Source organism: Fusarium redolens (assembly GCF_020744475.1).
Source record: "Fusarium redolens strain MPI-CAGE-AT-0023 chromosome Unknown BKA55scaffold_4, whole genome shotgun sequence".
Classification (NCBI taxonomy): domain Eukaryota; kingdom Fungi; phylum Ascomycota; class Sordariomycetes; order Hypocreales; family Nectriaceae; genus Fusarium; species Fusarium redolens.
Window position 1 is genome coordinate 1,267,592 of NW_025763667.1, and position 26,577 is coordinate 1,294,168.

General features: G+C 49.6%; 7 protein-coding genes across 7 annotated transcripts; 3 read left to right on the forward strand and 4 right to left on the reverse strand.

The window, feature by feature from the left end:
* Positions 1–97: 97 nt before the first annotated feature.
* BKA55DRAFT_274796 (trimeric LpxA-like protein) lies at positions 98–1,151 on the forward strand. The gene is made up of 2 exons (XM_046185484.1): positions 98–759; positions 807–1,151. The coding sequence occupies exons 1-2, from the start codon at positions 364–366 to the stop codon at positions 993–995; spliced, it is 585 nt and encodes a 194-aa protein (XP_046052975.1). The 5' UTR covers positions 98–363; the 3' UTR covers positions 996–1,151.
* BKA55DRAFT_274802 (uncharacterized protein) lies at positions 1,089–2,424 on the reverse strand. The gene has a single exon (XM_046185485.1). The coding sequence runs from the start codon at positions 2,138–2,140 to the stop codon at positions 1,307–1,309; it is 834 nt and encodes a 277-aa protein (XP_046052976.1). The 5' UTR covers positions 2,141–2,424; the 3' UTR covers positions 1,089–1,306.
* Positions 2,425–3,205: 781 nt separating this feature from the next.
* On the reverse strand, positions 3,206–5,684 carry BKA55DRAFT_536107 (uncharacterized protein; the record flags this gene model as incomplete). The annotated part of the gene is made up of 2 exons (XM_046189784.1): positions 3,206–3,897; positions 3,950–5,684. 2 exons carry the CDS (start codon positions 5,682–5,684, stop codon positions 3,206–3,208), a joined length of 2,427 nt encoding a protein of 808 aa, XP_046052977.1.
* Positions 5,685–6,768: 1,084 nt separating this feature from the next.
* On the reverse strand, positions 6,769–8,866 carry BKA55DRAFT_560356 (iron-containing alcohol dehydrogenase-domain containing protein). The gene is made up of 4 exons (XM_046192087.1): positions 8,633–8,866; positions 8,151–8,542; positions 7,457–8,094; positions 6,769–7,395 (listed from the first exon to the last, which is right to left on the reverse strand). Exons 1-4 carry the CDS (start codon positions 8,660–8,662, stop codon positions 6,968–6,970), a joined length of 1,488 nt encoding a protein of 495 aa, XP_046052978.1. The 5' UTR covers positions 8,663–8,866; the 3' UTR covers positions 6,769–6,967.
* A 1,018-nt stretch (positions 8,867–9,884) lies between these two features.
* On the forward strand, positions 9,885–15,439 carry BKA55DRAFT_637548 (exocyst complex component Sec3-domain-containing protein). Its single transcript, XM_046197061.1, has 4 exons — positions 9,885–10,473; positions 10,614–13,081; positions 13,128–14,257; positions 14,312–15,439. The coding sequence occupies exons 1-4, from the start codon at positions 10,350–10,352 to the stop codon at positions 15,225–15,227; spliced, it is 4,638 nt and encodes a 1,545-aa protein (XP_046052979.1). The 5' UTR covers positions 9,885–10,349; the 3' UTR covers positions 15,228–15,439.
* A 153-nt stretch (positions 15,440–15,592) lies between these two features.
* Positions 15,593–18,713, forward strand: BKA55DRAFT_560358 (uncharacterized protein). The gene has a single exon (XM_046192088.1). The coding sequence runs from the start codon at positions 15,738–15,740 to the stop codon at positions 18,480–18,482; it is 2,745 nt and encodes a 914-aa protein (XP_046052980.1). The 5' UTR covers positions 15,593–15,737; the 3' UTR covers positions 18,483–18,713.
* Positions 18,714–19,126: 413 nt separating this feature from the next.
* On the reverse strand, positions 19,127–24,954 carry BKA55DRAFT_686683 (uncharacterized protein; the record flags this gene model as incomplete). Its single annotated transcript, XM_046198963.1, has 5 exons — positions 19,127–19,323; positions 19,372–19,521; positions 19,572–24,419; positions 24,480–24,583; positions 24,647–24,954. The coding sequence occupies 5 exons, from the start codon at positions 24,952–24,954 to the stop codon at positions 19,127–19,129; spliced, it is 5,607 nt and encodes a 1,868-aa protein (XP_046052981.1).
* Between the last annotated feature and the right edge of the window lie 1,623 nt (positions 24,955–26,577).

Consider the following 26,577-nt stretch of genomic DNA (forward strand, 5'->3'; position numbering starts at 1 on the left):
ATTGGCCAATCCATTACGCGATTATTCAGCCACACAAGTTAGCCAGGACTTTGCTCCACACCAGATCTTGCACATTAACACAAGTTCTTTTTATCATTTCTGTTAAGCGCATCAATTGCCTGTCGCTCCCGATTTGCCTCCAACCGATAACCTGGAGTCATAGATCCTGGTAGTCTTGCATCACGTAAGCGTTCAAGGAAGGCTTTCTATTCGACGGACTCGATCTGTGGTGTCGCAACACCAACTCGAGTATCGTGGGCTTTGTATACAAGCTTCATCTCGGCTTCCTCCGCCGTGTTGATGGGAAATGATCAACCCCAGCATATTAATATCCGTGCGATGATAACTTGAGTCGCATCCATCATGTCTAGCAAAAGACATTCCATTCTTCCCGCTATCGATCGCAGTGGTCCTAGGCCTCCCGTTCATTTCTCAGATTCCCTGACCATCTCCGACAATGCGATCCTTCAAGGAACACACTCGATCACGATACAATCAGAGACAGTAGTACACCCTCGGTCGAAGTTTGAGTCAAACTCCGGATCTATTCTTATCGGGCGACGATGTCTCATTCACGAACGAACGCACCTGGGAACTCGCCCTGCCGACCCTGATACTGCGCAACGTGGTGGGATCGTGCTGGCAGACTTTGTTACAATCGAGGCTGGCAGTATTATTGAAGCTGGCAATACCGAGATCGGCGAGGGTACGGTAGTTCACGCTGGGTCAACTATTGGAAGTGGTGCTAGGATTGGCAAGGTAGATATGAATCCCCATCTTCATGATCAGGAGCTGACAATATCAAGAACTGCACCATTACGCAGATGGCGAAGATTCCCCCTGGAACAATATTGCCTGATAACACAGTAGTCTTCTCGAACGGGACAAGACGTATCGATCGACGTAACCTTACTGACCAGAGGAAGATTGCCTTGGTCAAACAGCTCGCAGTCTTACGAAAAATGATACCCAGCAACGCCGACAAATTTAAATAAGACACCCATAGATATACTCTTTTGAACGACTTAATTATATATATGATTCAGCTCGGCTGGTCTCCTTTTGGCGACATTCCTTTGTTCTGTCACCGTATGGATCACAGAGAATCTAGAGACACATTCTCCATAAAGTGTAGTTACACCTCAGGAGCATCATACAACACTGAATAGAAATCTTATCACAATGGTTATATTGTGAAAATACCTGCAGCTCATATTAGGATGTTAGTATTGTGCAGTGGGGGTATATGGTACATAAATTACGACCGAGATGCAAGCCATGCCTTTGAGAGAAGAGTCAAGGCTGATCACCTTCGGTCTCTGTGGAATAAGGCCAACCCTGTTATCACCACCATAATAGCCCATCTCTCGCCAAGGAGTCCTGTCAAACCCGTCCCCATGAATCGAAAATGCGCAACCTTTGTCAAACTTCTTCCATCGCCCATCGTCCAAGCTGCAACAACTTCGTTTCCTCGGCTGTCTCTGAAGCCACCTGGCGCAAATGCCGTATTTCCTCCTCCAGGAGCACCTTGATTCATACGCACAAGCTTCCAACCGTAGTAGTGACCACCCAAGCTTGCTATCACATCTCCACGTGAGCGCCTCCATTCGAATCTCTCTCGTGGTCCGTTGCCTCCGGGTCCGACTTCAATAGCAAAGCTATAGCCTGTGCCAAGACCACTGTGTGAACCTACTGGTTCAATTACCTCGCGTGCCAATGGAGCTCCCGAACCTGGCACTGGCGGCAATTCGACTTCGAAGCTAGCGCTCATGAACATGAAACTTGCAGAGGCCAGCGGCGAGTATGACGGGCCTGGACCAGAGTGCAAGAGAATTGGTGGCAGATCACTCAGGCCGGAATGTGCGGAGTAGAGATAGAGAGGGTGGTTTTGGTGTTCAGCAAGTGTATAGGAATTGTTGGGCCATCCTTGATAGTAGAGATTGAACGCCGGCGGGAATTGGCGTGGGACAGCTGGTGGTTGGCTGGGGCCGGCAGCTGGAGGAGCTTGTGATGCTGATGACGATGCTTTTGATGGAGGAGCTACAGCTGCAGGCGGAGGTTGCGCCGGCAGCTTCTTATGCTGGTTCTGACTCTCAGCGTATGAAGGCGGAGGTTCATCTGGAACATCAGAGGGATTCATTTTCCTTTGAAAGGTTTAGGACTTGAGGTGTGTTTGAGAGGTGTATAGGTGAAGCTGACCACAAGTAAATGCTATGACGTCGTCAGTGATGTACCTAGTAGTCAGTCGTCGCAAGAAAAGCAATATTAGCAGCTCGTAAAGTGGAATTTTAGAATTGCTACGAGGTTGAGTATGGTGATTAAGAAGATCAGAGGATAAAGTCAGTAGAAGTGAGCAGGTTTTGTTTAAAAGCCAAGAGCTTAAGGTCCTACAGCAGTGATATCAGATTGCGTAGGATGTGGCTGTGAGCTGAGTTTGTGGCTATGCAAGTTACACTTTCAGCTCAAGCCTCGGATCTTATGCATGCATAAAAAGACTATCAGAGTTCCATTATAAACGGTGACTAACAGACCACGGCAAAAGCATCCGACGGTATGTGGGAGACAGACAAGTTGTGCATGATGCGGTATCCGCCAAGAATATCCCTGGATCAGGGGTCTTCTGACACGTCGTCACTTATATGGAGCTCCGGATATCCTGGAATGCACCACGTCCTGTCGTTGTGAGCTATTCCGGGGAAGTCGGCTTTTGAAAATACATTATCGTATCCACTCGTAGCTCATGAAACCAAGGCTAAACTGCAGTTATGATGTCGATGCCTGGAGAGACAATGGCATGTTCAAGCCAGTGGAAGAGGCACGTGTTGCGGTAGCATGATGATCTGAATGACGGTGATGAAGTATCGAGATATAGGAGTGAACATCATGATATTGATATGATCTCCCGTCACCTGTCTAAAGTCGTGGATGCTCTCATCAGAACCAGAAACTCATTCTTTCTATGAATTCAAACCCATTCTTTATGCAGAAGATCAGCCCTAACCAAGACCTAATTCACAATGACCACGCCATCAAAGCCAAAAGCACCTCAGTACCCAATTCCTGTTTTTATCGCTCTAAATAACATGTCTTAAATCTGTAGAATATGTAAATGCACAACTTTTTCTGTGATACAAAAGATGAATGATTTCCCAATGCTTATGCTGATGCTGATGCTGATGCTGCGCTGAACTTGAAACAAATGCAATTAGAAACTGAACAAGGCACTGCGGCGCTTGCCCAGAGGGTAGATGAGCAACGAGCTCATAAAGAGACCAACGGCGATACCGATGGCGATCTGAATCATGGAGGCAGCGACGCTGAACACCAGATTATCGGGGTTTGAGCCCTGCTGGAACTGAACTGAAGAGGTTCCGTTGATTTCGCCAGTTGCGTTGGTGATAGAGTTGGCGACTTGCAGACCACTGAGCAATCCTCCAGTAGACGCAAGACTTCCAGGAACTTGGCAGAATACCGCTGGAATGAGAATTGCTGCTGCAACACCGTGTCGAAGTCGAGAGTAGAGGTTGGCGAGTAAACCGACAGCCAGCGCACCCAGTGTACTGGAGATCTGGGGACTAGACTTGAATCTCTGTCCACTCCAGTAGTTTACCATGTAACCAGCGAAGGAAACGATAACCATGACAGGCATCTGACGCCATTTGGCCTGGTAAACGATACACATGCTGATGACGAAGAATGGCACGAAGATGAAGCCGTAGTATGGGTTCATGGCATCGGGACAAGTTGTCGTGTTAGATGGGTTGCTGTCGAATAATCCATATAGAGCTGCACCAACGGTGATACCGAATCCGAGGAGAAGGGAGTAGATGACGGCGTAGACTATTCGAATCGAACCGGGGACGATAGCACGAGATTGGAGTTCGAGAGCAGAGCATACTATGTTATGTTAATTTCTGATATCATTTTGGGACTAGAAGAGTTGACTTACAAACCATGTAACCGGGCAGCAACATGACAATACCGCCCTGCGCCAAAGCGCCGAAACAAAAGATCTCTTCGCCTCCACTCGATATACTGCCAAAGGTTCTGGCCAAGAAACTGACGATGATGGTAGAAGACACTTCGAAGACGTTGCTATAGAGGGCAGAGTTGGGGGCCACAATAAGCTGGAGGACTCCAATTAGACAGCCGAAAGCGAAAATAAGAGGAAGATCGATAAGACGAGCTCCGAAAGAGAAAGGAGCAGCACAGACACTCATGAGTCCAAACATGACAACTCTGAGCCACCTGTGGAACTTATCCTTACGCTTCATCAAGCTCTCGAGCTTCTCAGTGGCTTCCTCGACTCCGACGACATCGTGCATAACCTCCTTGTAGATGAGATGAACGTCCTTCAGCTTGCCTAGATCGATACCCTGTGATGTGCGGACGATCCTGACTTCGGTTGTGTGAGTTGATCTGTCGTCGAATGAAATAATCATACATCCGGGAAGATAGAGGAATTGGCCATCAATCTCGAGAACTCTAGCTGTCATGCTAAGATACTCCTCCAGTCTATGGGTAGGAGCTCCGAAAAGCATAAGAGCACGGCAGAGTTTGATTATGTAGTCCTGTCGGGCAAGAGTCTCTGCGATGTGAACCGTGATACGTGCTTCTTGTTGTTGCCAAAGACCACTCAGGCGGTTTGCGCTTGTTGTTCGTTTATGGCCAGGTCTTTGTGGCCTCTTTCCAGTAGTCTTCTTCCTCTTGTCATCCGGATCATTGGGATTAGCGAGTCGTGACGAGGCCTCGATAAGGTTTGCGAGAGTATCCTGGGACTTGTTCTGGTCGTACCATTTTCGCTTTGGCGTAGATGCTCCGGATGGTGTTCCTTGGACTGTGGGAGTGCCGGCTTCACTCAGTACTGAAGAGGTAGAGGCAGCTCGGTGGTGCGAGCCCTTGAAAGGAGGCTCTGGAGGCTTGTAGAGCTTCAAAAGTTGGGATAGAACGCTTCCACGATATTGTTCGGGTGCTGGAACATCGTATAAGACTCCATCAAAGTTTCCGTCGTTCAACTCGGTTAGGGGAGCGCGTTCTTCATGCTTTGTGTCCTTGTTGGCTGGTGAATTCTGACCAGTGCTACTAGGTCCAAATCGCTGAGTGTGTGCTCGAACAAGCTTGAAAGCTTCATCCTTTAAGCCATGCGCCTCCTGCTCCTCAGATGGAAGCTTGTGGAAACCTTCCCGGCTGCTACTACCTTCGTTGAGAGTCTGAAGTGGAATACTGGAACCATAAGGGCTGTCCCAAGCGGCTGTTCCAGTGCTGGATTCGAGTGAGTCTCTGTCAATGGCTGATGAATCATTGTGAATGTTTGCCGCCATTATGCGGGCACGTTCCTGGGCAGCCACCATTGCCTCCTTTGACTCAGGGTCTGACTCATGCTCGGCATCGTGAAGAGTCTTTACAGCCTCTGCAGAACTGCCACGCAACAGCGATGGTCTGGGCTTAGCGATGGGGCCTCCTGCGGCAGGAGGAGGAGTAGATGATTTTGGTGGGGGATTTGCGGCAGCATTGCTGTTAAACCGCACTCGTGCCTTGTCCTTCTTCAAAGCTGCAGCAGCAGTCTTTGGGCTTGGTGGTGTATCGGCGCCAGAACCTGAGCCAGAACCAGAACCAGTCTTGGGTGGTTCGGGTCCAACTTCGAGGTCCGGTTCGTCTTGAATATCTCTAGAAGTGCCCTCCATTGTATCGTGAGTGACTGGAGTATGCCTTGGATTAGGTACAAGATATCGATTTCCTTTAGTAACGAGCGAAGGAAGTGGAAAAGATGGGATTGTGATCGAAGATGTACAGGGATAAGCTGGAGAGCCTCAACAATGACTTTCGCGGGGAAGGGCGGGTTTACGTTATTATATGAAGATCGCAAACTCTATGGGCTCCATCAAGCTTTGCGGTTCCAGTGTTAGAATTGGGTATCGTACGTACGACTAACACGGACGGGCCCTGTCCATCTCCGGCAAAAGCAGCGATCACCTTGGGCTCGTACAGGCCCCGTGACGTAGTGGATGTGGAGGCACAAGGGAGAAATTTGAGCCTAGAAGTCTTGGAGATTCTTGGAGCTTATTGCGAAACCGCTTGGTTCGAGTTTTTCTTAGGTAAATTCCAGGCCAGCATCACGACGTCGTGGCCATCGGAACGCCATCCGGCCGGCAGTCCGGGGATAGTTGAGCCAAGACCCACCAGGTGAAAAACACTAAACAGGCTCATGACTCTGGTAGCTCGTTCTAAAATAGAAGAGAAGGCCTGGTAGAAGAGTCAAGCGAAGCAATTGATATCCATAGACTCTTGGTCCAGAATCTCAAAAAGGAGTCGCTTCATCAAAGTCTTTCAACTCTCCCCGTTTGTCTCCATCACTAGACTAGTTCTCTTCACTTCTGTTAAAGAAATTGTAGGGGCTTGCCAGGATTAGCATGGCGTCTCGGTTACCAATGCAAGATTCGTCTTGTTTTTACCTGATACGGTAATCTTTCAGTGGATCGGTCTAGTACCTGCAGGGACTTTTCAGATTCACCCAATGACGCCTGTTACCGAGAATGGCATTTGCAACTTTGCCAGGGAGTCAGTGTTACGGTGCACTAAAAGAGAACGGGACGATTTTTAACGGTCGATGTGGTGACATTCGAAACGTGGAGAGTTGCACAAATCAAGGCATACCGTTGAACAGCATAATTTTACTAGTAGTACGCGGTTTCAGACGTATGGATAAATTTTTATGTTATAAACGCACGACATGCAAACAAGCTTATACCACTTTTAGAAACAGTTCACATCGTCGATTTGTCCCGAATGTTCCATAGAAAACCAAAGTGGGTCAGATTATCATGGTACACATGTTGCTATATTTGTATCTTAATAAGTACTAATCCAGATATTTAAGAGTGACACGACATCCGCGGCTGCAATCGATCGACGACACGCAATGCAATTGCATACCCGCATTGACGAACTCCTTTCTTCAGGAGGAGTCTTAGTGAGTCATTGCGTTCTCAAACAGTCTCCTTAGCTGGTCTTTCTCCGCTTCGAGCTGCGTAGACAATCCTGGTGCCAGCATCAACACACGTGCCTGAGGAATGGTACCTTCGACAAGGGCCTCAATGTGCTCCGAGCCGAAACCCAACTCCTTAAGACCCTTGGGCTGGTCACCGAGCTCCGCAAGGAATTTGGTAATAGCTTCTGCAAGCACTTCGCCTGCACTCTCGCGCTTCACGTTGCTGATATCAACGCCGAAGGCCTCTGCGGCTGCCAAATGGCGATCTGAGTTCGATGCTGCTGTGAAGCGGAAGACAGCTGGCGCAGAGACAGCCACGGACACACCGTGAGGAATAAGAGGGGCTTCAACCTCGTAGCCATCGTGCCTGTAGCCTGGGTTCTGGCCAGAAATGGGGTACGACATGCCTGGGCTCGAATTAGCACCCAACAGGGGCAGAAAATTATAGCAGAGTAGGTATGAACTAACCGTGACAGAGATGAACACCGGCATTACCGAACCCAACGCCGGCCAGAGTAGAAGCGAGAAGCATTTCGGATTGGGCCTCCAAGTCATCAGGGTTCTTCACCGATCGTGGGAGATACTTGACGGTAGAGCGCAGTGCATGAAACGAGAAAACATCCGAGATAGGGTTCGCACCTTGATACGCGGGGCGAAGGATAGGGTTTGTTGGTCTAGGTGTTCTCTCGTTGTATGGAATGGCAGTCCAAGACTCAAGCGAATGGCACAGAACGTCGAGACCTGAAGCGGCCTTGACAGCTGCTGGCATGGTCCTTGTGTTGAGGGGATCACAAATGCCTAGTGTGGGCTTCAGGTTTCGATGAGCTACACCGGTCTTTGCTCGCTTAGACACAAGATCAAAAATGGCAGTTCCTGTCGTCTCACTGCCTGTGCCGGCTGTTGTTGGAACCGCAATGAGCGGTGTCAACTTCTTGTCTACTGGACGACCCTTTCCAAGAGGGGCGTTGACGAAGTCTAGAAAGTCTGCATCAGGATACGCCGTGTACAGGTTCATGAGCTTGGCTGTGTCCATGACTGATCCACCACCAACAGCGAGGAAGGCATCTGGTGCATAAGGGCGAGCCCAGGCGATCGCATCCTTGATACTATGATATTATAAGTGAACTGCAGTCTGATAGACGTGATATGAAGTCAAACTTACGAGCTATCCTTTGGCTCAATGCGAACCTTGTCATAAACCTCATAAGGAATGCCCTCGCGAGCAAGAGACTCACGAACTTGTCTCATGGCATCCAGCTTGTTAACGTTCTCATCCGTTACCACACAAACACGCTTTGCTCCCATGTTCTTCAAGTCCATGCCGACTTCCTGCGTCACACCAGGGCCAAACCTGATGGACGAAGCAGCCATCTCAAAGGCATACTCCTTCTGGCCTGGATGCGATGTTGGCGTAGCATACTTACGCTGGTGAGCATGCCTAGAGGGAGTGAATGTCGGTGGCGACTGGTGATATCCTGGGTTTGAGTGACAAGGACATGAAGGAGGATGGGTGTATTGAATGGTACGTAGCAAGCTGGTTGCTCGCTTAGCGGCCTATGTGAATGTGAGTTATCTGAACTGAAGTCATCACACAAACCAAGCAGCTTCGCCAATGCTTGTGCTTAATCATAGGGGTAAACATACATTGGGAACAACTCTCACGGAGGGTACCATGGTGTTGTTATGTCTTGTTACCAAGCTGGGTATAAGAGCACAAAGATATTATTCCCAAGGATCCGGGGTAAGACTGGGGTTCGAGAGGACTTCAGGTTTCACGCGAATCTTCTTAATGAAGCAATTGTAACGGGTAAGAATGTTCATTTTCTATGTACAACCTCGGTTGACGGACGAGCAACCCCGATTGCGGGGTGCACCAAGGCCGATCTGGGGGGCGATGATGGGGGTTGATTCGTGAGGGGAAAGCGGATCTCAACTTAAGCTCTTGAACCTGAAAGGAAGCTGGAGCGAGAAATTGCCTATTTGGGTACTCCGCTGACGTCTTTGTTGGAAAGTGACCTACTGTAGTATGACGAACCGTTTTATTAATGTCTTGTGTGAATATTCATATGTTCTCGAGTTTATTCTTATCGTTCTGAAGTTTGAACGATATTAACTAAAACCATTGAGATTCTATGAAGCAACATGGTTGGTACCGTGCAATCATTATATATCATGTTACCACGCCATGTTATACCAAGATATCGTCGTCAACAAGCACCAGAGCCAAAGTCTTTCCCAACGGATACTTTAGCTGATAACCGAGAATTCAATTAAGCACATTGGAAGTTGAATAAATGCTCGTGACCACGACTAATCATGACGTTGATCGGTTGGAGGTGTGAAGTGCTATACTATTTACCCTACACCATTTCCATTAACATCATCAACCAGAACCTCTTCAATTGTTTCGTGTATTTTTGCAGCTCTATCAAGCTCTGTTATACTTGATCAATGTTTAAATAAGAAACTCTTATGGTTTAGCTTTTGTAAGCCGGGTAGAACATTACCAGAGAAGTGCCTTAGCATTCAATATATGGATCTTCGCAACATCTTCACCCTTCCAAGCTTCCATATAATAAAGCTACTTACATGGAAGAAGCACATGCATTCAAGAAATTTATGTCTAGCCGCACATTTACAAATTCTCAAAGGGTCTTGACATATTGATGTAAGTCAACACATACATGTGCTTAGAATTGGTTCTTACGCATGATATTGAAACGCCGCCGAAAAGTAATATTTCGATCCCGGATCAGTTTGATAGCTGTCACAGATTGAGGTGCTGTGACGCGCCATTGCACAGTGGCGTATGATACCGCTGACCTCATCATGTGGCTTGTTCATGGCCAGCACATGACTTTGGACAATGTGGCTTGCCGTCGCAGCATTCCCAGAGCTTGGATGTTAGGCTTATCGTTAGTGGAGCTCTGTGACAATACAATTATTCATGATAGAGCGTCATATTAGAGAATACTCGGCCATTTATCACCATAAGAACGGTGTTGAGTAGGCAAATCGTCTACACGCCTCACAGCTCCAAGCTGTGGTGGAGCATTAGAGGCAGGTACACGACTAAGCAGGTGCCCACCCGAAACATCCACATCGAAATAGGGAAACTCCAGCCACATTGACCTCGACGACCTGTCCTCGAATTCACAACCAACCACCACATCAGCTTTCAACGGACATTATCTACTCGACTCGACGGCACTGAATAACGCGCTTATACTGCGCAGTCGCCTATTGGACCCGACTTATTCGCTATCCCCGCGAATTCATCTCACCAAGCCGCTGCTCGATCGAACATGCCTCCTTGCTCATCCTAACGCTCACTGCGTGATCTCGTTCCTCGAACTCTCTCATGGACCGCCCAAACGGGGGCGGCCCTGGTGCCGCCGCGGCTACTAGCAGGGCAGAGCGATTCGAGGATGAAAAGCGCCGTATAATCGAGAGCTGCTTTAACAAGAAGGATGTTGATGGTTCTCGTAAGTCGTGCTATTATTGTAGTCAAGTCTAAACTCAACGACATGGGCTCCGAGCTCAAAGAAACTCAATGTCGCGAGAGTTTGGCGATAGGGCTATTAAACTCAGACTCAATATCCAGAGGGCTAATGACCTTGATCAGTTCTTGAAACATACATTACTCATATCCGCATTACCGAATACTCCTCTTATCCTACGACCCCTCCTCCACCTCAGGCTCGGAACGCCGAAGTTCAAAAACCTCGAATAATAATAGTAGCCGTGCGAAAGTCCGGTCGGGTTCGCCTGCATAAGTCAAAAGAAAACGCTAATGGGTCGTTTTCGATCGGAAAGACGTGGAACCTCGACGACCTATCGCGCATTGAATCTTACACTGGCCCCGAGGCCAGCCCAAACCATCGCGATTGGGCTGGCGACACCGGGTTTCAAGTCACACTCGGCAAACCTTACTTCTGGCATGCTCAGACGGACAAGGAAAAGAAGTTCTTCATTGCCAGTCTTATCAAGATATATGGGAAATACACAGGAGGCAAGACGCCAGAGCTTGCAAATTTTGAACAAAAGGAGTATGATCAAGTTATGGGAGCAACTAGACGACCAGCCACAGGCGGTTCTCGGCCGCCACCTCCTCCGCTGGCTGAACAACCTTCGAGTCAGATGGCGAGCGCCCCTCCTCGTCCAATCCATCCGATGCACCCATCGCATCAAGGACACTCAGGAAGTGGTCCTCAAGACGCACCCCAGTACAGGACGCCGCCGACTCGCCCAGCACACCCAAATCTTGGCCCATCACCCGTCGGAAGTTTCGATTCAACTACCTCGAGAGAAAGGCCACCCCAACCTCGATGGATGGCTCAGAGCAACAAGAGTCAGGATTCAGTTGCCACCTCAATGGCTACCAGGAGCGACGACGGGTCCAGTTTACCACCGCGCTCTCGCAATGGTATAAGCGGTCCAGGAGCGTATGGAAGATTTGCAGAGCCCCATGAATCCCGGGCACCAGCTGTTCTTACACCTCCCCAACCACAGTCTTCGCCTAAGTCGAAACCACCTGCTATTCTGTCTCCTCCTCAACCTCCACAGCCAGTTCCTTCACCACTTCAATTAGATAGACCACCCCCTGAAAGGAGACGGCCGCCTATGGACCCAACTCGCCCTCATGATCGGGACTTGGTTCCTCCACCACTGATTAGTCCTGGGAATAAAGAACCAATGGCTCCTCCACCTCGCAGCAGCGAACGCGTTGTGCCAAGAATGGACAATGCAAGCCAGAAATCGACGAGCAGTTCGTTCACGGGGAGCACCCAAGATCGGGAAATAGCACCACCTCCCACAGGACGACTACCAGACCCACCAAAACGTGAGCCGCTTCCCATGCCTTCATCTCTTAGGCCTGGATCAGGACCGACCAACTCACAATCTTATACCCCCAACCCTCCCTCGGCCCACCCGCCAACTAATGTAACAAATCACACCCCAAGTCCCGCTCAAGGCAATGGACCCAGCCCTGCACCAACCCGTATGCCCAGCCCGGCTCGTGTACCCAGTCCTGCAGCGGCCCGTGTTCCTAGTCCTACGCCAGCTCCTGTACCCAACCCTTCGCAAGCACAAGCTCATACACCAAGTTCCGCTCAAGCTCTGTCTCCGGGCTCTGGAGCAGGTTCTTCCGATGTCTCGCCAATGACAGTGAGCGTGCCAAGATTTGCAAACCTACAACCGCCCCCTGATCTGCCCAAGCAAGAGCCGGTTCAGCCAGTAGAAGAGCCTTCACCAGGGGAGCGTGCAGCAACGCCTTCTGATCGCGAATCCAACCCATCACCAGCAGACGCAGTCGACGAATCCAAGCCTGGCCTCGGTCCTATGATCAGAGCCAAAAAGTCCAGAAATGAGATCGCCGGTGCATTGTGGAAGGCTGCGTCTGCGGCCAACGCTGCAACCGCCTTCAAACCTAGGCCTGGTGGTGCTGGTGAACGTATGCGTCTACTGAAGAGCAAGACGGAAGAGGGGCCAGATGGGATCAATAGTGTTGTCCCTGCGCCACCCAGACCGTCTTCCAAGGGCAGAGATACTCCTTCTGAACAGCCTACACCAGAAGAAACACCCAAAGCTGAGGAAGAGGCCAAAAAACTGGAGCAAGCTAAACCCGCTGAGCAGCCTAAGTCTGCGAACCGAAACTCTCTTGTTCCTGAAGTCAAGATTAGTCTCCCAACGAGTAGGCCGACAAGCTCGCATGGACCACCACAGGAAGTTCAAAAGCCAACCGAACCTGAAAAGAAAGAGACTCGCCGCTCCATCAATGCAGGCAATGATATGAAATACCTTCAGACGTTGGGAGTCAACCCGTCTATTCTTGATGAGAGGAGTGATGACTTTGCTCAATGGTTGGATTACTTTGGCTGGATTCCAGGAGAACAAATGCGATCACGCAACGTGGAAGAAATGAGAGCTGACCTGGAGCGGGAGCTGAACAAAGCCCAGGCTGGTGGCTGGCTGGCTCGTTTCCGTGAAGAAGATGAACGCGTTGATGCCATCAAGGCTGGACTTGATGTTGCCATGGCTGAGTGTGAGGAGCTTGATAATTTGCTCACACTTTACTCAGTCGAGCTTTCGGTATGTCTCCCTCTAATATGTATGAAATGTTACTAATGTTGAGCAGACCCTTTCAGACGACATCGCTTATATCGAGGCTCAGGGTCAAGGTCTTCAAGTACAAACTGCGAACCAAAAGTTACTCAAGAAAGAGCTTGAGTCTTTGCTTGAGACCTGTGCTATCACATCGAACGAGCTTGAAGTCCTCAGATCCGCACCTATAGATGACCTACGTGGCTTACAAGACGTCGAATCCTCTCTTGTAACACTTTACAAAGCGATGGTCAAGATTGATCCTGCCCGTAGTGGAGCTGATCAGGAGAAAGCCGATATCACTGCCGAGACAAACCAGAGCGGCCTCAACCCTGACTTCAAACAGATGCGGATTGTCCAAGAGAAGAAGCTTGTTTATGACCAAGAAAGCGCCATGTTCATCGGCAGATTGGTCGCCTTTATGTCCCGGCAATTCGACCATGCTTTTACAGAAACCAAGCTTGCTATGGACGGAGCTTTGTCTAGAAAGGTGGATCCTATACATCACGAGCTTGGCCGCGATATCCTTTGGCAATTTAGCCCGCTCATGCTATACGCTCGAGATATGCATCCCGATGAGTGGAACCAGCTTATACAAATTTATCAAGATAAGGGCCAGCCTGTTTACCGGGTTGAGTTTCAGGCTACGATTGCGTCTTGGCGCAGAAATGCCAGACAGGCAACCGGAGAAGAGGCTGAAATTCTGTTCACGTCAGCAGTTGAGAAGCATCAAGAAGGAGGCGTGGCCACCACTGCCAGGAAGCTGACAGTCAAGCGCAGCGGGACTTTAGCCAGAGCCTTACGATCTCCTCGAGAAGACGGTGGCCACAAGCCAAAGACCGACAAGGGAGTGAATGATAATAAGAACCCGCCCCACGAAGTCTTTACTGGAGTTCTGGATAATCTCATTCCACTGATACAGATGGAGCAAAATTTCATTATCGACTTTTTCCATGCGACCACGCTTGAGCAGATAGATTTCCCAGATGCTGTTGCCACAACACCGCCTCATGACCGTGGAGGCACTGATTTAAGAAGACCCCGACTAATGGAACCTGATCGAGAACTGGCCAGACGTATTCTGCGTGCGATGGAGGTGATCTTTACTTTCTTGGAATCGGAACTGCTACGTCTTATGGAGTGGGTTGTTGGGCAGGGCCCAATGTAAGTTCAAGTCCTTATATCTCGATGTTGACGAGCATACTGACAGCTATTCAGTCAAGGGATTGGGGTCCTAGCGACTATCGAGAAGTACTCTGCTGAGGTTGGCCAGTCCAACCAAGAGTATGTGAACACACTCTTGCAAAAGCTTCATGGGCACTTGGAACTCCGATTCAAGAAATTTGTTGACGAACAGCTTCGGGCCATTGAGGAGACCAAGGTCAAGATCAGCAAGCGAAAGGGTGTTATTGCATTCATCCGGCTTTTCCCTGTTTTCTCAGCAGCCGTGGAGGAGATGCTGCTCGGTGTCGACACTACGCTGCCGATTCGAGGTACTGTTGATCGCGAGTATGACCGAATACTCAAGACCATGTTCGACTCACTCATGGTCATTGCGCGAGAGAACCCCGGCGTCAGTGCGACAAGTGGTGCGGTAGATCCAGAAGACAAGGAAGCTCTCAACTTCCATATCCTCCTAATTGAGAATATGAACCACTTCCTTGAAGAGACGGACACACGAGGCTTGGACGTGCTCGAGGAATGGAAGGAGAAGGCCAATACGACATATTACGAGCATATGAATCTGTATCTTGATGCAGTTATGCGGCGACCTCTCGGAAAGATTTTGGAACACCTCGAGAACATGGAAGCTCAGTTGCAGACAGGCAAGTCGCCGGCATCCATTGCTGCGCAACCTTCCAACAGCAAGACGGTTTTCAATAAGGTTTTGAGCAACTACGACTCCAAGGAAGTGCGAAAGGGTATCGAGGCGCTGCGTAAACGTGTTGAGAAGCACTTTGGCGACGCCGATGAACCAGGGCTGAGCCGAGGATTAGTGATCAAGGTGCTGGAAGAGTGTGAAAAGTTCTACGAAAAGGTTGAGAGACGGGTTGGTGCTGTGACGACCAACGTATATGGTGGTGATGTCCTTTTCGAGTGGCCTCGAGCCGACGTCAAGGCTGCTTTCCGTTAAGTTTGGTGTTTAGAGCGAATGGGAACATGATGATGAACTTGCTGTACGATTACTATATTCTCAGGTATATTTGCATGCTTGATCGGCCTTGGGTAGTAAATGAGGCGCGTTTCGTGGTGTCGAGCGTTCTGAGGTATGAACTTTATATATCTCGGTATATTTATTTTTTATATGATGCTTGGCCTTTGAATCTACCTTATCATAGAGTTTCCTCCGTCTTATACTATTCTTCTAATTATAGACCTAATTACTGAAGCGCGTTCGTTAATTGACCCCACTACTTTACGCGACAAGGCGCGTCGTGACCTTGGACATACAGGGAAGCAACGCCACATAACGCCCTTGGGCCCTTGTAGCTCCACTTCATCGTCGACATTACATCGAAGTTGCCTGAATATATCATGCTCATTTACTCCACGAACAACATGTCGACTTTCATATGCTGCTTTACTTGAATTCAAGCCTTGAAATTATTGTATTACTTCGCCGAACGACTTTAATACCGCAATAATGACACCCAAAACCCGCTCAGGCGGTAAACCCGCACCAAGTCGTGTCTATCATTCAACGCCCGCGCAACAGCAAGCACAGTTCCCAGCGCGTAGAAGAATTGTTCGAACATATGGAAAGCAGAATCGGAAGAAACAGGCGGAAACACCCTCGAGACTTTTGCGACAACAAACCTTAACTCAAATCGACTTTGTGTCGAGCTTTGAAGGGAACGAGGACCCGATCGTCCTAAGTGATAGTGAACAAGATGAAATGCAGTCAGACAAGGAAGAAGATGAAAATCGGAAGGACGAGGAACAAGAAGACCAAGAAGAGGATGAGGAACCTGTTTCAAGCGGGCGGAAACGACGAGCAAAGGCGAAGAAGACATCCACAAAGAACGAGCGAGCCAAAAGAAGACGGACATTAGGCGATGATACAGAGGAACAACCAAAACCGAAAATGGAAAAGAAATCGAGCCGGCGTAAGACGATGGGAGATGCACCTAGTTCGGCCTACCATACACAGACCTTGACCCAGTTCCTCGGTCGCGATCCAGCCCATGTCGAGTTTATCAAGGATTCTGAGGATGAGGATGATGATGATGATGACGACTTCCAACAATGGTTGGGCAATCCGGCTAGTCCAAGTCCTCGGAAGACCCGGAAACTGAAGAACATTCCGCCTGTCAAGCATCAGAAGACTCCAAAATCCATATTGAAGCGCAGGCCAGAAGAGGTAGCTCCTCAACGGGAAGAGTCAATTGTGCCTCAAACGCCCCAGAAGCAGACGCCGCATAAGAATGTTCAAGTAACAGAAATACCTTCTTCGAGCCAATTGTCTGCGCCGCCCAGCATATCGTCCACGCCTGCTAGCATGATGATGGAACGCTATGGCCCACCAGACCGTGCTAATCCGTCACCTGTTAAAGGAAAGACATCTTCGCCAGCGAACCCATCTCCGCTCAAGGAGCTAAGGGGAAGACCTAAGACAACATCATCGCCTCGAAAACACGAGCGCATCATCCAGGATTCTTACGCAACCGACAGTTGGGGGTCGACTAATCGTACACCTCTCAAGGAACTGCCCGTGGATTCGCCAAATAAGACACCAAGAACGCCAAAAGGTGTTATTGAACCACTTGAAACATCGTCTTCTTTGATGGATGAGTTGGAGACGCCTACAAAGTCCAAAAGGAGGAGGAGTACTGAACTCGGACGTCAAAGGAGTGGTAGCCCCACACCAAGAATGAAGAGAGTATCACCAGGCAGTGGCAAGAAGAAGGTTATGCTCGAGATTCCTGACTCTGAAGATGAGGAGGATGAAGAATTTGGAGATGAAAACGATGAGAACACACTCGTTGCTGGTGCTGAAACGCAGCTCGTTATGAGCGAGATTGCTTCATCTGAGGAAGAGATCATGAGGGCATCCTCCTCTTCTGTGCAAACGACGAGTGTTAAAACTAAACGACAAGCCGTTGCGACCATTTCTTCAGAGGAATCGTCTGACTCAAACGCTCAAGCATCAACCTCATCACTCCCTCCTCTGAGTTCCCGACCTACCACGCTGCCCCCTACACTCCCTCCCCTTTCAGCAACTCCCCAGGCCAAGAGCCGTCCTCGCCCAGCAAAGCGTGCTCGCAAACCTATTCATCGTCCTCTTCCACCAACTCAAACTCAGCCATTAGAGTCTCAGCGTGTACCTCTGGCAACCCTTCAAGCATTACCTCCTGCATCTGCTCGCACTGACGTGCTGTTGTCGCTGCCTCAGGACATTATTGATGATGTGATAGAAGGTTATCAAGTTGATCTCATACTCAACTTTAAAATACCAGCACAAGTGGTTCGCTTCTGGCTGTACGATGGTGAGCTACTGCGCTTTATGGCTTGCGCTGACCCTGGACGTGTTACTGAAGGTCCAGCCTGGCGTTATCACCTAACTCAAGTTTATGAACTGAACAACCCTGTTGAGGGAGATGACATGCGGGAAGAGGGCTGGATCGACGGTGACGTTGCTCGCTATGTCTATTTCCCACCCGCTGTCGTAGGCCAGCTGCTCTGGAACTTGCGACATGCTCTCTTCAAGGAGAATACATCAGGAGATGAACCGACACAGACTCAAGCTACAGTTGACGAAGATGACGGTGGACGGGTTGATCTCTTTGCCAACTCTTCACAACCTCTACCGGCGGACAAGACGCCAGCTCCTTCATCAAGCATGAGCGTGTCACAGCAAGTTGAAGCTCAACTCAAGAGCGACTTCGCTCAATCAACCCAATTCCCAACTTCGGACGATATTCTTGTCCCCTCAACTCCCGAGGAAGAAAATAACAACAATGAAAATACAACTCCTCCGACCACTCATGTCGCTTCTTCTCCCACAACTATCAAACCTCCTCCCCGCCGTACCCCCTTTGCAGCATCTTCTTACCGCGCTACCCGCCCTTCACTAAGCAGCGCTTCTAAACGACCTGCCGTCCGCCCATCTCAGGCAACTACCGTCTCCCAGTCTTCCACCCCCGAGCAACACTCGTCCTCTATTCGCCGTCCACCGCTACACTCATCCAGCAGTATCGGCCTTCCCGAGGGCCTTTTAGACGAGGATGATGACGATGATGTTCTGCGTCTGCCATCGGGATACAATCCAGGCTCGTCGCAGCTGCTGACAAAGAGCCAGATGCTGCCGGACAGCTTGATACGTGACGACACAAGGGTTCCGCCTGAAATCTGGGACTCGGATGATGATGATGATGATGAACGATTGTAGAATTTCGGCATGAGTCTTTGATTTATTTCTGTGTTTTCTGTATCTTTTGTTCCAGGTTAAGTGCAGGATGCGTATAAAGGAAGGACGTAGGATAGCCTCGTCTTTCACTTGTTGGACATGTATGTATGTATGGATGGATAGCTGAACTGTAAGCTTTGGAGTTCGGAGCATCAACTTAACTATATTCTGCTATCAATAATCAACACCATGAAACACGAATGGTATTTATGCAGCCACTGTGTAGTGAGACAGGGATAGACACAACACACTATTTCATCTCTATAACTACTTTGCCTAAAGGCGGTATCTTAATCATTGCCCCGTCTTTCCTTCACTGATCCTTGGGAAGAGGCTTCAAAAATATGCCATGCCGTTCCTGTGATTCTCATAAAAACAAGTCCTGCGCCGTCCCCCAAGCCATGCAATATTGTGTTACTGTGGGCGCCACGTAAGATGCCCTGTCTATTTCCATCATTCCGGTCCATCGTGGGGGCGTATTGTTTCATCAGGGGCATCAAGCGAAAATAAAAACTTTTCCTGCCAGGTCGTCCAAGAAAAGAATATCGTTGTCATTGTTCTGTTGCTCAGGTGCCATGAGAGGCCCTAGGCATTGTGTCGTGCAGTACTTCGTAAAATAAACCAATCTACGACAGATGGAACGCTCCCTGGCCTTCCTTGACTGCTGTAAAAAGCTGCTTCCTCATGATCTCAATGGTAGAGTAGTCCGGAAGCTTCAAGTAGTTGACACACGTCATGACACTGGGAAGGTAGTCGTCGGACGTATAAGGGTGTTCACTGGGTTTGCAGACCACAGTAAACATGGGTGTCAAAGACTTGAATCCTAGGGAAAGTTAGATATTAACCATGGCCGCCACGAGGCGAAACATACCTCCGATGGGAAGCTTCGGACTTCCAGTTGTGAACTGTAAGAAGTCACGGCGTTGCGAAGCATCGAATTCGCTCATTGTGTGGAGCAGATTCTTGACCGTCTTGCTATCCATGTTGAAACCATGATCTGCCTTTATCGAGTCAAGGAGAGCTAATAAAAGGTTAGCATACATCACAATAAGATTGTAGGAATATACATACTCTCAAGTGACCAGTCCTCGTCTACACGACCAAACAAGGTGACAAGCTCATCTGGTGTGAAAGCACTGAGCGCCGAGTAGGGGAATACCTGTGAGAACCCAGCACGGAAGGCATCGACTTGGCGACGAACACCAGATCCAAGAGTCATATCAATGACCTTCTCCAGATACGAGTCCACATTGTCAATAGTGACGCGTTTCTGAGAGCCATTATCCTCTAGTTGAATATTAGGATAACCGGGCAAAGTGAAGTCGAGACATAGGTCATCAAGTTTGACGCCATCGATAGTAATGTTTTCTGTATCGGCAACCTTTTGTGCTGGTGTACGATTAGGATCCTCGTCGATTTCCTTCTTGGCCAAGGCAAATTGCTTGATGGCCTTCAAGGAGCGGGCAAGGCCAGGGTCGACAATTTTCACAGCCCCCAATGATGGCTTAACTCCAGACGAAACTGCATCTCCGATGCGGAAGAAGATGGGGTTGAAGTGAAGGTCAATGATTCGGGAGTCGATCATGGATCGCGCAACAAACTTTCCAAGCATCTTAAAAAGATGCAGGATCCGCTCTCCATTTGGTGTCCCAGCCTCCTCATCACTCTGTGGTCGAGGGAAGAGTCCGGTGGCTCCAGAAACAAACTCATCGGAGCCGCTCGAATCAACCTCACGCCATAGTTTGAGCTTCCTCTTTGAGAACTCTTTCGAGACAGTTGAGTAGAACTCAAGAGTGGGACCAAGACCAGTACCCACTTCCTCGAAATACTCAACTTCTAGGATACTCTGTGAAGCACCATATAGCTCCATAACTTTCAAGGCCGATTCAAGGATCTTCTGACGTGATATCCTAACCTTTTGTCGCTGAAGGCGACCGAGGAATGGCCGTTCGTTATTTCGATCTCTTCGGTTATCCTCCGCAGACTGGGTATTCTGCCACCGAGCCATTGATCGGGCATATCCGAAAGATGTAGATTGGAGGAATAGATGTCGAGTCTCGAATGGGAAGAGGAAGGGATAAAGGCGAGCCAAGTCCTCCGCCCAACTGGGTAGACAGTTGCTGGCAACAACCAGGGGCTCTTCCAACTGACGATTCAATTTCGCCGTGAGTTTGGTATTGATGAACTGTGACAGCGGCTCAACATTAAGACCAATAACGCTATTCTTTTTCTCAATCAAAACGTCCTCAATGTTTGAGTTGAGGTCGTGAAGAATGTTCAATAGGCGTAGAATTGATGACGTTGTGGGGTTTTTGGCAAGCGAAGCGGGAATTCCATGCTCGTCTTCGCCATCAGCTTCCGTGTTAGAAGAGAATGAAAGAGATTCCGTAGGAGGTGGTCCAGGTACACGCTTGAACTTGATTGGGTGCACAGTCGACCAGATGCTTCTGCTTAGATGCTCATCCGAGTTAGAAGCGGAAGTATGGACAGCGCGATAGATGGTAGTCTCATTGGGGATCAGCTTGTTGTCAAGACTGAACTCGATGTGCCAGTCTTGGGGCACAGCCTGGAGAGCAGACGCATAGGACATCGGCCTCGACGATGACGATGCTGGAGTAGGTGTGCCTTGGGTGCCAACGGAGGGTCCACCCGCACGGCTAGGAGCACCGGATCCAGTTGGTGTCGCGATTCGAGTGCCATCTTCCTTGCGTGCCGTGACATGGCCGCCGGTAGCGACCTCCATGTTGACAGCCGAAGTATCCTCAGGCGTCGATTCCTCTTCCATGTCTTCTTCAAGTTCGCCGACAATGGCATCCAATGCACTGCTTTCTCCGACGTCTTCGTCATCAGTCAGCTGCTTCTCATCGGCGCATTCTAGTGTATCCTGCATTTCCTCATCATCTACGGGCGGAGGTCGAGGAGCCGGGGGTGTGTTAGCGGCACCATGCCGTCTTGAGGAGCGTCTAAGTGCCCCTTTATCGCGAGACGGTCCAGCATTTTGATCTGGTGTAGCAGGGGCAGCCTGTGACTTTGATTTGCGAAGTGCTCGGGAGCCAGATGGCGTTGGAGCAGCAGGCGGCGGCGGTACCGGAGGTCCGCTTGAGAACGGGCCTGATCGTTCAGCTGCTGCCAGGCGGGCTGCTGCTGCACTACTCAGAGGAAGGCCTGCACTGTTTGCCATAGCGGCAAGTGCTCGGGCAACTCCGTCCCGGCGGGCGGAGCCACGAGATCGCTCGTTGATACTGATTCTAGGTCGTAAATAGTCATCAAGGGATTTGAAAGTCGCAATGGCATGAATTGACACCATTATATTACGGTATGGTCGAGGTATTTCGGATTCATCATCGGCAACAAGACGAAGTCGAATTTGCTTTCCGAGCATTGAGGCGGGACTGCTGTGGTTGCCGTCAAATGTGTTATGATGCACTGTGATAACCTCAAAATGCTCTGACCTACTGAGCAAGTCCTGAAGCTTGTGAATCATGACGCTGAAAGGCGTCGCCGGAGATTCTGCAGTTGCAGTTTTTGGCTTCGACTTGACGGTGTATGCCATGAAGACTTCCAGGAACATTGACTGAGCGGCACGGGCCTGCTCCTCGTCAGGGTTGCTGAAGACCTCGAGAAGCACACGAACAAGGCCGGATGCTAGAAGTTCTGCGCTCGTAACACTATCCAGGACGTCGGTATCGAAATATGATGCAAGCTTGGTGAATAGTTCCTTTCCTTTATCGGCCGCAACGTTGCCGGGCATCGGTTTGAGGTAGAAAGTCTCAAGCTCACCAGCCAACTCTGAAAGAGCATCAAGGATTGCTGTTGCCTTGAGCTTCATAGCCTGGCCATGGCCTTCCGTCTCATGTGTCTCTAAGAACTTCTTGGCAACGTCTCGAGTTCGAGATTTCATGGATCGCACGTCGGAGACAAGACGATGGAGAGGGACCTCGAGAGACATGGTGGATCCCCGGGAACTAACAGGAGACATATCTTCATTCTGCGCCTCGCCATTCTCGTTATCATGCTCTTCGTCTTCGTCCTCCTCGTCATCAGAGGACTCGCGCTCCTCATCTTCCTCGTCTTCATCATGCTCAGATTCCTGGTCCGAGGACTGTTCGTTATCTTGTTCTGCTGCTTGTTCGCCCTGAGACTCCCGTTTTTCGCCCTTACCTGGCTTCTCTTCAACTGCATCTTCCTCCTCAGCAATCTTGGTGATCTCAAGGAAGACTCCCTCGCGGTAGAATTGATAACGGTAGATCTTGTCGAGTCGGCTTAGTAGCAGCTCGGCCGCTTGCAGGCCAAGCATTACCAGAGATGCGTGGTCTTGTTGCGAAAGAATAGATGCGAGGAAAGACGCATAAGGCACCGGAGTAAGTGCCTCAACTAAGATGTCCTCATCAAGATTCGAGAGCATCTTCAATTGCGCTGTGAGGACCTTCTGGCGAACGCTCAAGTTGACAGTACTGGAGAACGCGTCCGTCAAAGTAGGGAAGATGATAAGCGCAAAACGGCGGACTTCGTCTTTGCACTCTTCAAGAAGCTCAATGCGTTTTTCATTTGTAGACCTGCGGTTTCTTCCCCCACTGGATGCCGGGTTTGTGGGATCTGCAGAGGCTTGAAGTTCAACAAAATCACCGTACGACGGATCTGCGTTTCGTGGTAGGTTAGGTAATAATTCGCAAATAACATTGAGCGTTTCAATAATCTGCTCTCGTGGTCGATGGATAAGAGCCTGCATGATTACGACACTGTCCAGTTTGGAGGCAACATCTTCGGTGCCGCTAGGTGGTGAAACTCCGGTCAGGATTTGATACAATGTCTCTACAACGTTAAGCTTGAAGAGCTCTGTGGAAAGACGAGGGCTAGCTCGCGCAGTGAAGGCCAAGACTCGGAGAAATTGTGTATGGATACTGGAGCCGATCATGTTCGTCGTGCCGGGAACAAGAAGACGCAGCACACCTCGAAGAAGGTCGACGCTAACGAGTTCCTCAAGTTTGGAGGGATGGTACTTGAAACTCTCAACGATGCCGGAAACGCAAAGCGAGGCCTGTTCCACGACCCGCTGATCACTGCTATTGAGAACGTTAAGAAGCGTAGGCATTACATCTCGCACTACCGGGAAAGAGTCCTCGGGGATGTTGCGGCAACAATTTGCTGCGGTAGTAACAGCAGTTCTTTGCGTGCCGGTAGCAAAGAAGTCGAGATAAGACAGACAAGCAGTGAGGCCACCCTCACGAACAATGCTGGTAGGATATTCGACTGATATCTTCTCCAATGTGCTCAAGGCCTGCTCTGCCAAATCAATAAAAGAGATTTCGAGGAGTTTTTGACACAGGACGGGGACGGCGCTTCCATAGACGACGTTCGCAACACTGGCAGGCAAAGCCTCCATCAGATTTGCCAAGCAACGGCACGCGAGCAACATGATCTCCGGGCTTTCCTCCTTATTCATGAGGGAAACCAGCTCCTTGACATAGGCATCGGGCGAGAAGTGGCCAGAGAGGTTGTCTTCGTTGGAAACCAGAAGTATTTCTGATAGCTCTTGCAAAGCTATTAGCTGTACTGAGAGATCATCAACTCGCAGATTGTGAAGAATTTCCCGGAATCGAGATGTCAGGCCAGACATCATCCCTGTTAGTGCTCTAAGCGTACTGGATAGACTGCCTGGAGGGCCGCCAAATCCGCCGAAAGGATCGTCGTCATCGTCATCGTCGTCGTCGTACCTCCGTGATCCCTCTTCATCTTCGTCCTCGTCATTGTCTTCGCTATCGTCATCGTCGTGGTGATCGATAGGAGGAGGAGGAGGAGGAGGTGGTGGTCCTGGGTCTTTGTTCTCGTCGGTACCCGTCATCGGTGTATCTTGATCGACTGCACTGTCAAGGTTCCGTTTCGATCTTCGGGTGGTCAGAGTTGTACCAGATGAGGGCTCTACAGTCATTGTCAGTTCTGTGCTTCAAAAGAGCCAACTTATCCACGCGATATACAAACCTGATGGAGGTCCCGTGGCCTTTTTAGAACGGCTCGATTTTCTGCTAGAAGAACCTGAGGAGATGGAGGGCTCTGCAGGATGCGCAGATCCGGTGTGGTTATTACTAATATCGTTAATACATTGATTCTAGGCTCTTGACTACGGGCGCTTGGCGTCAAAGACTTACTCCGGGCTGTCCATATCAACAGCGGGCTTTCCCTTTCGCCGAGATCTGGATATGGCGTTGTTGTTATTGTTGGGGTTCGGAGGAAGAACGGCTTCGGGGATCTTTTGTCTCTTGGACCGTCGACCTGAAGACCCAGAGGGTAATGTGTCGTTGGGGCTCTTCTCGGCGGCGAGCCCTTTTCGCTTGCGGGAGGATGGGGTAGTAGAGGGTACGGTCGGGACGTCAGCAGCGGCAGGAGCAATATTGTTAGTTTGGGCTGCCTGACTCGCTGCTTGACGAGCCGAAGATCTGGTGATTCTAGAAGACATAATTGTCGTGAGCTTGACGATACATCTGGGAGTTAAGGCAAATAATGGGGAAGATGTGAAAGATGAGGTTGACGGATGTTGCACGGAAGATGGAGGGAGAGGAAGAAAGAGGAAGCACGAGCACGAGCCGTCGCTGAAAAAGCCAAATGCTTCAAAGACAGTGTTTGCTCTATAACAGCCTGGATTGTGACCAAGGATGACAGAGCTTCGTCAATGCGAAAGGCTATTAAACAGCTATAGCTAGCTGCAAGATAGTTTTCAGGCCAACGTCAAAAAGTCTTGGTCGACAAAAAGCGGTTGACTACAGACAGGCGTGTGTGCGAGCGGCTTGGGAAGTGTGAAATGCGTTTTGCGGTTTATTGTCTCGATGTGCGTGAATCAGCAACGTAGCAGAGCAGCCACAAGCCGAACAGCGGCACCACGGTCGGTCAGTGCTGGGATGACGAGAGTGTCTGTCCCGTTTGAGCGACGCAAAGAGCGGAGCGACAGGGTGAGTAACGGCCGAGACGGAGACGGAGACGCAGACGCAGGCAGATGATACGAGGTGAATAAGTGAGAAAGTGAAGTGCAGTGAAGTGACGGGTCAAGGGTGAAAATGGATAGCAGATGGGGGAAGGATAAAAGGGTTGGCCCTACCTATGGGCTGAAGAGACGGCGGAAGCGGGAGAGAGATTGGCAGTTGAGGTTGTCGAGGTAGAAGGAAGTCGCACTTCGTTATCACCTGCCGATGTTCGTTCTGCCATGCCCAGACGACCTACGCCATCAGGAAGGCAGCGGGCAGACGCGGGCGCGGCGGGGTCGTTGTTTCTCTCCGAAAGTCGAGAAGGCGATGAACAGATGACGAGAGCGATAGCGGGTTATCGATTAGTTACGGTGTAGAGATGATGTGGTTTAAGTATATGTCTCTGTGTTGCAGATGAGGCCAGACTTGAAGTTACAAAATAAAGTCCCGTCGAGAAGTGCCACTCTGAAGGTGAGAATAAGATGGAAGGAGGAGGAAGGTGAGTGGTGTTTTTTTGGGTTTTGGGTTTACAGATACGAGTCTTGTCTGGGGGAGAAGAGGGAGGATGATGGCGCTTCAATTGGATGGATGTGGTGGTTGACAGATGGTCAAGTCGGGTTGACGTGTGTGAGGTGGTCGACTCCACCCTGAGGACACTGGACACGGCTCGAGGCGAAAAACACATGCAGCACTGAGTGTATGGAGTACGACGTTTGCGATAAAGCTGGAGACTTGTCATGTATTCCGCAAGCTCAAGGCACTGTGATTCTGTTGAGCCAGCCTTATCGACTGCAAGCAAACATGCACTGTGTCGGCTTAGAGAGGGGCTGAGGGGCTTCTGTGTCTATCATGACTGAGTGGTCTCGTGCCGTTTCTGTTTTACTACATGATGCAGTTATCATCCCTTTTAGTCATAACTGTTGTCATGCATTCAACAACTATACTCATAGAGTTCTCTTTTATACGAGTTGATCTTGAAATTATATTCTGTATGTAAAAATACACAGTCCAACATAATTCAACATTCATGAAACAATATTATCAAGGTGCGGCTTAAGATCCGTTCTCAGTGTGGAGCGGCCCGCTTAGGTCCATAGTGGCGTCTATCACGCCTGCACGCT

Coding starts and splice junctions, on each gene's coding strand:
- BKA55DRAFT_637548 (XM_046197061.1), top strand. CDS start 10,350: ATGGACCGCCCAAACGGGGGCGGCCCTGGTGCCGCCGCGGCTACTAGC. Junction 10,474..10,613: donor GAAGGATGTTGATGGTTCTC/GTAAGTCGTGCT, acceptor GACCTTGATCAG/TTCTTGAAACATACATTACT. Junction 13,082..13,127: donor TTTACTCAGTCGAGCTTTCG/GTATGTCTCCCT, acceptor AATGTTGAGCAG/ACCCTTTCAGACGACATCGC.
- BKA55DRAFT_274802 (XM_046185485.1), bottom strand. CDS start 2,140: ATGAATCCCTCTGATGTTCCAGATGAACCTCCGCCTTCATACGCTGAG.
- BKA55DRAFT_560356 (XM_046192087.1), bottom strand. CDS start 8,662: ATGGTACCCTCCGTGAGAGTTGTTCCCAAT. Junction 8,095..8,150: donor ATTGAGCCAAAGGATAGCTC/GTAAGTTTGACT, acceptor ATAATATCATAG/TATCAAGGATGCGATCGCCT. Junction 7,396..7,456: donor CGGTGTTCATCTCTGTCACG/GTTAGTTCATAC, acceptor ATTCGAGCCCAG/GCATGTCGTACCCCATTTCT.
- BKA55DRAFT_560358 (XM_046192088.1), top strand. CDS start 15,738: ATGACACCCAAAACCCGCTCAGGCGGTAAACCCGCACCAAGTCGTGTC.
- BKA55DRAFT_274796 (XM_046185484.1), top strand. CDS start 364: ATGTCTAGCAAAAGACATTCCATTCTTCCCGCTATCGATCGCAGTGGT. Junction 760..806: donor GTGGTGCTAGGATTGGCAAG/GTAGATATGAAT, acceptor GACAATATCAAG/AACTGCACCATTACGCAGAT.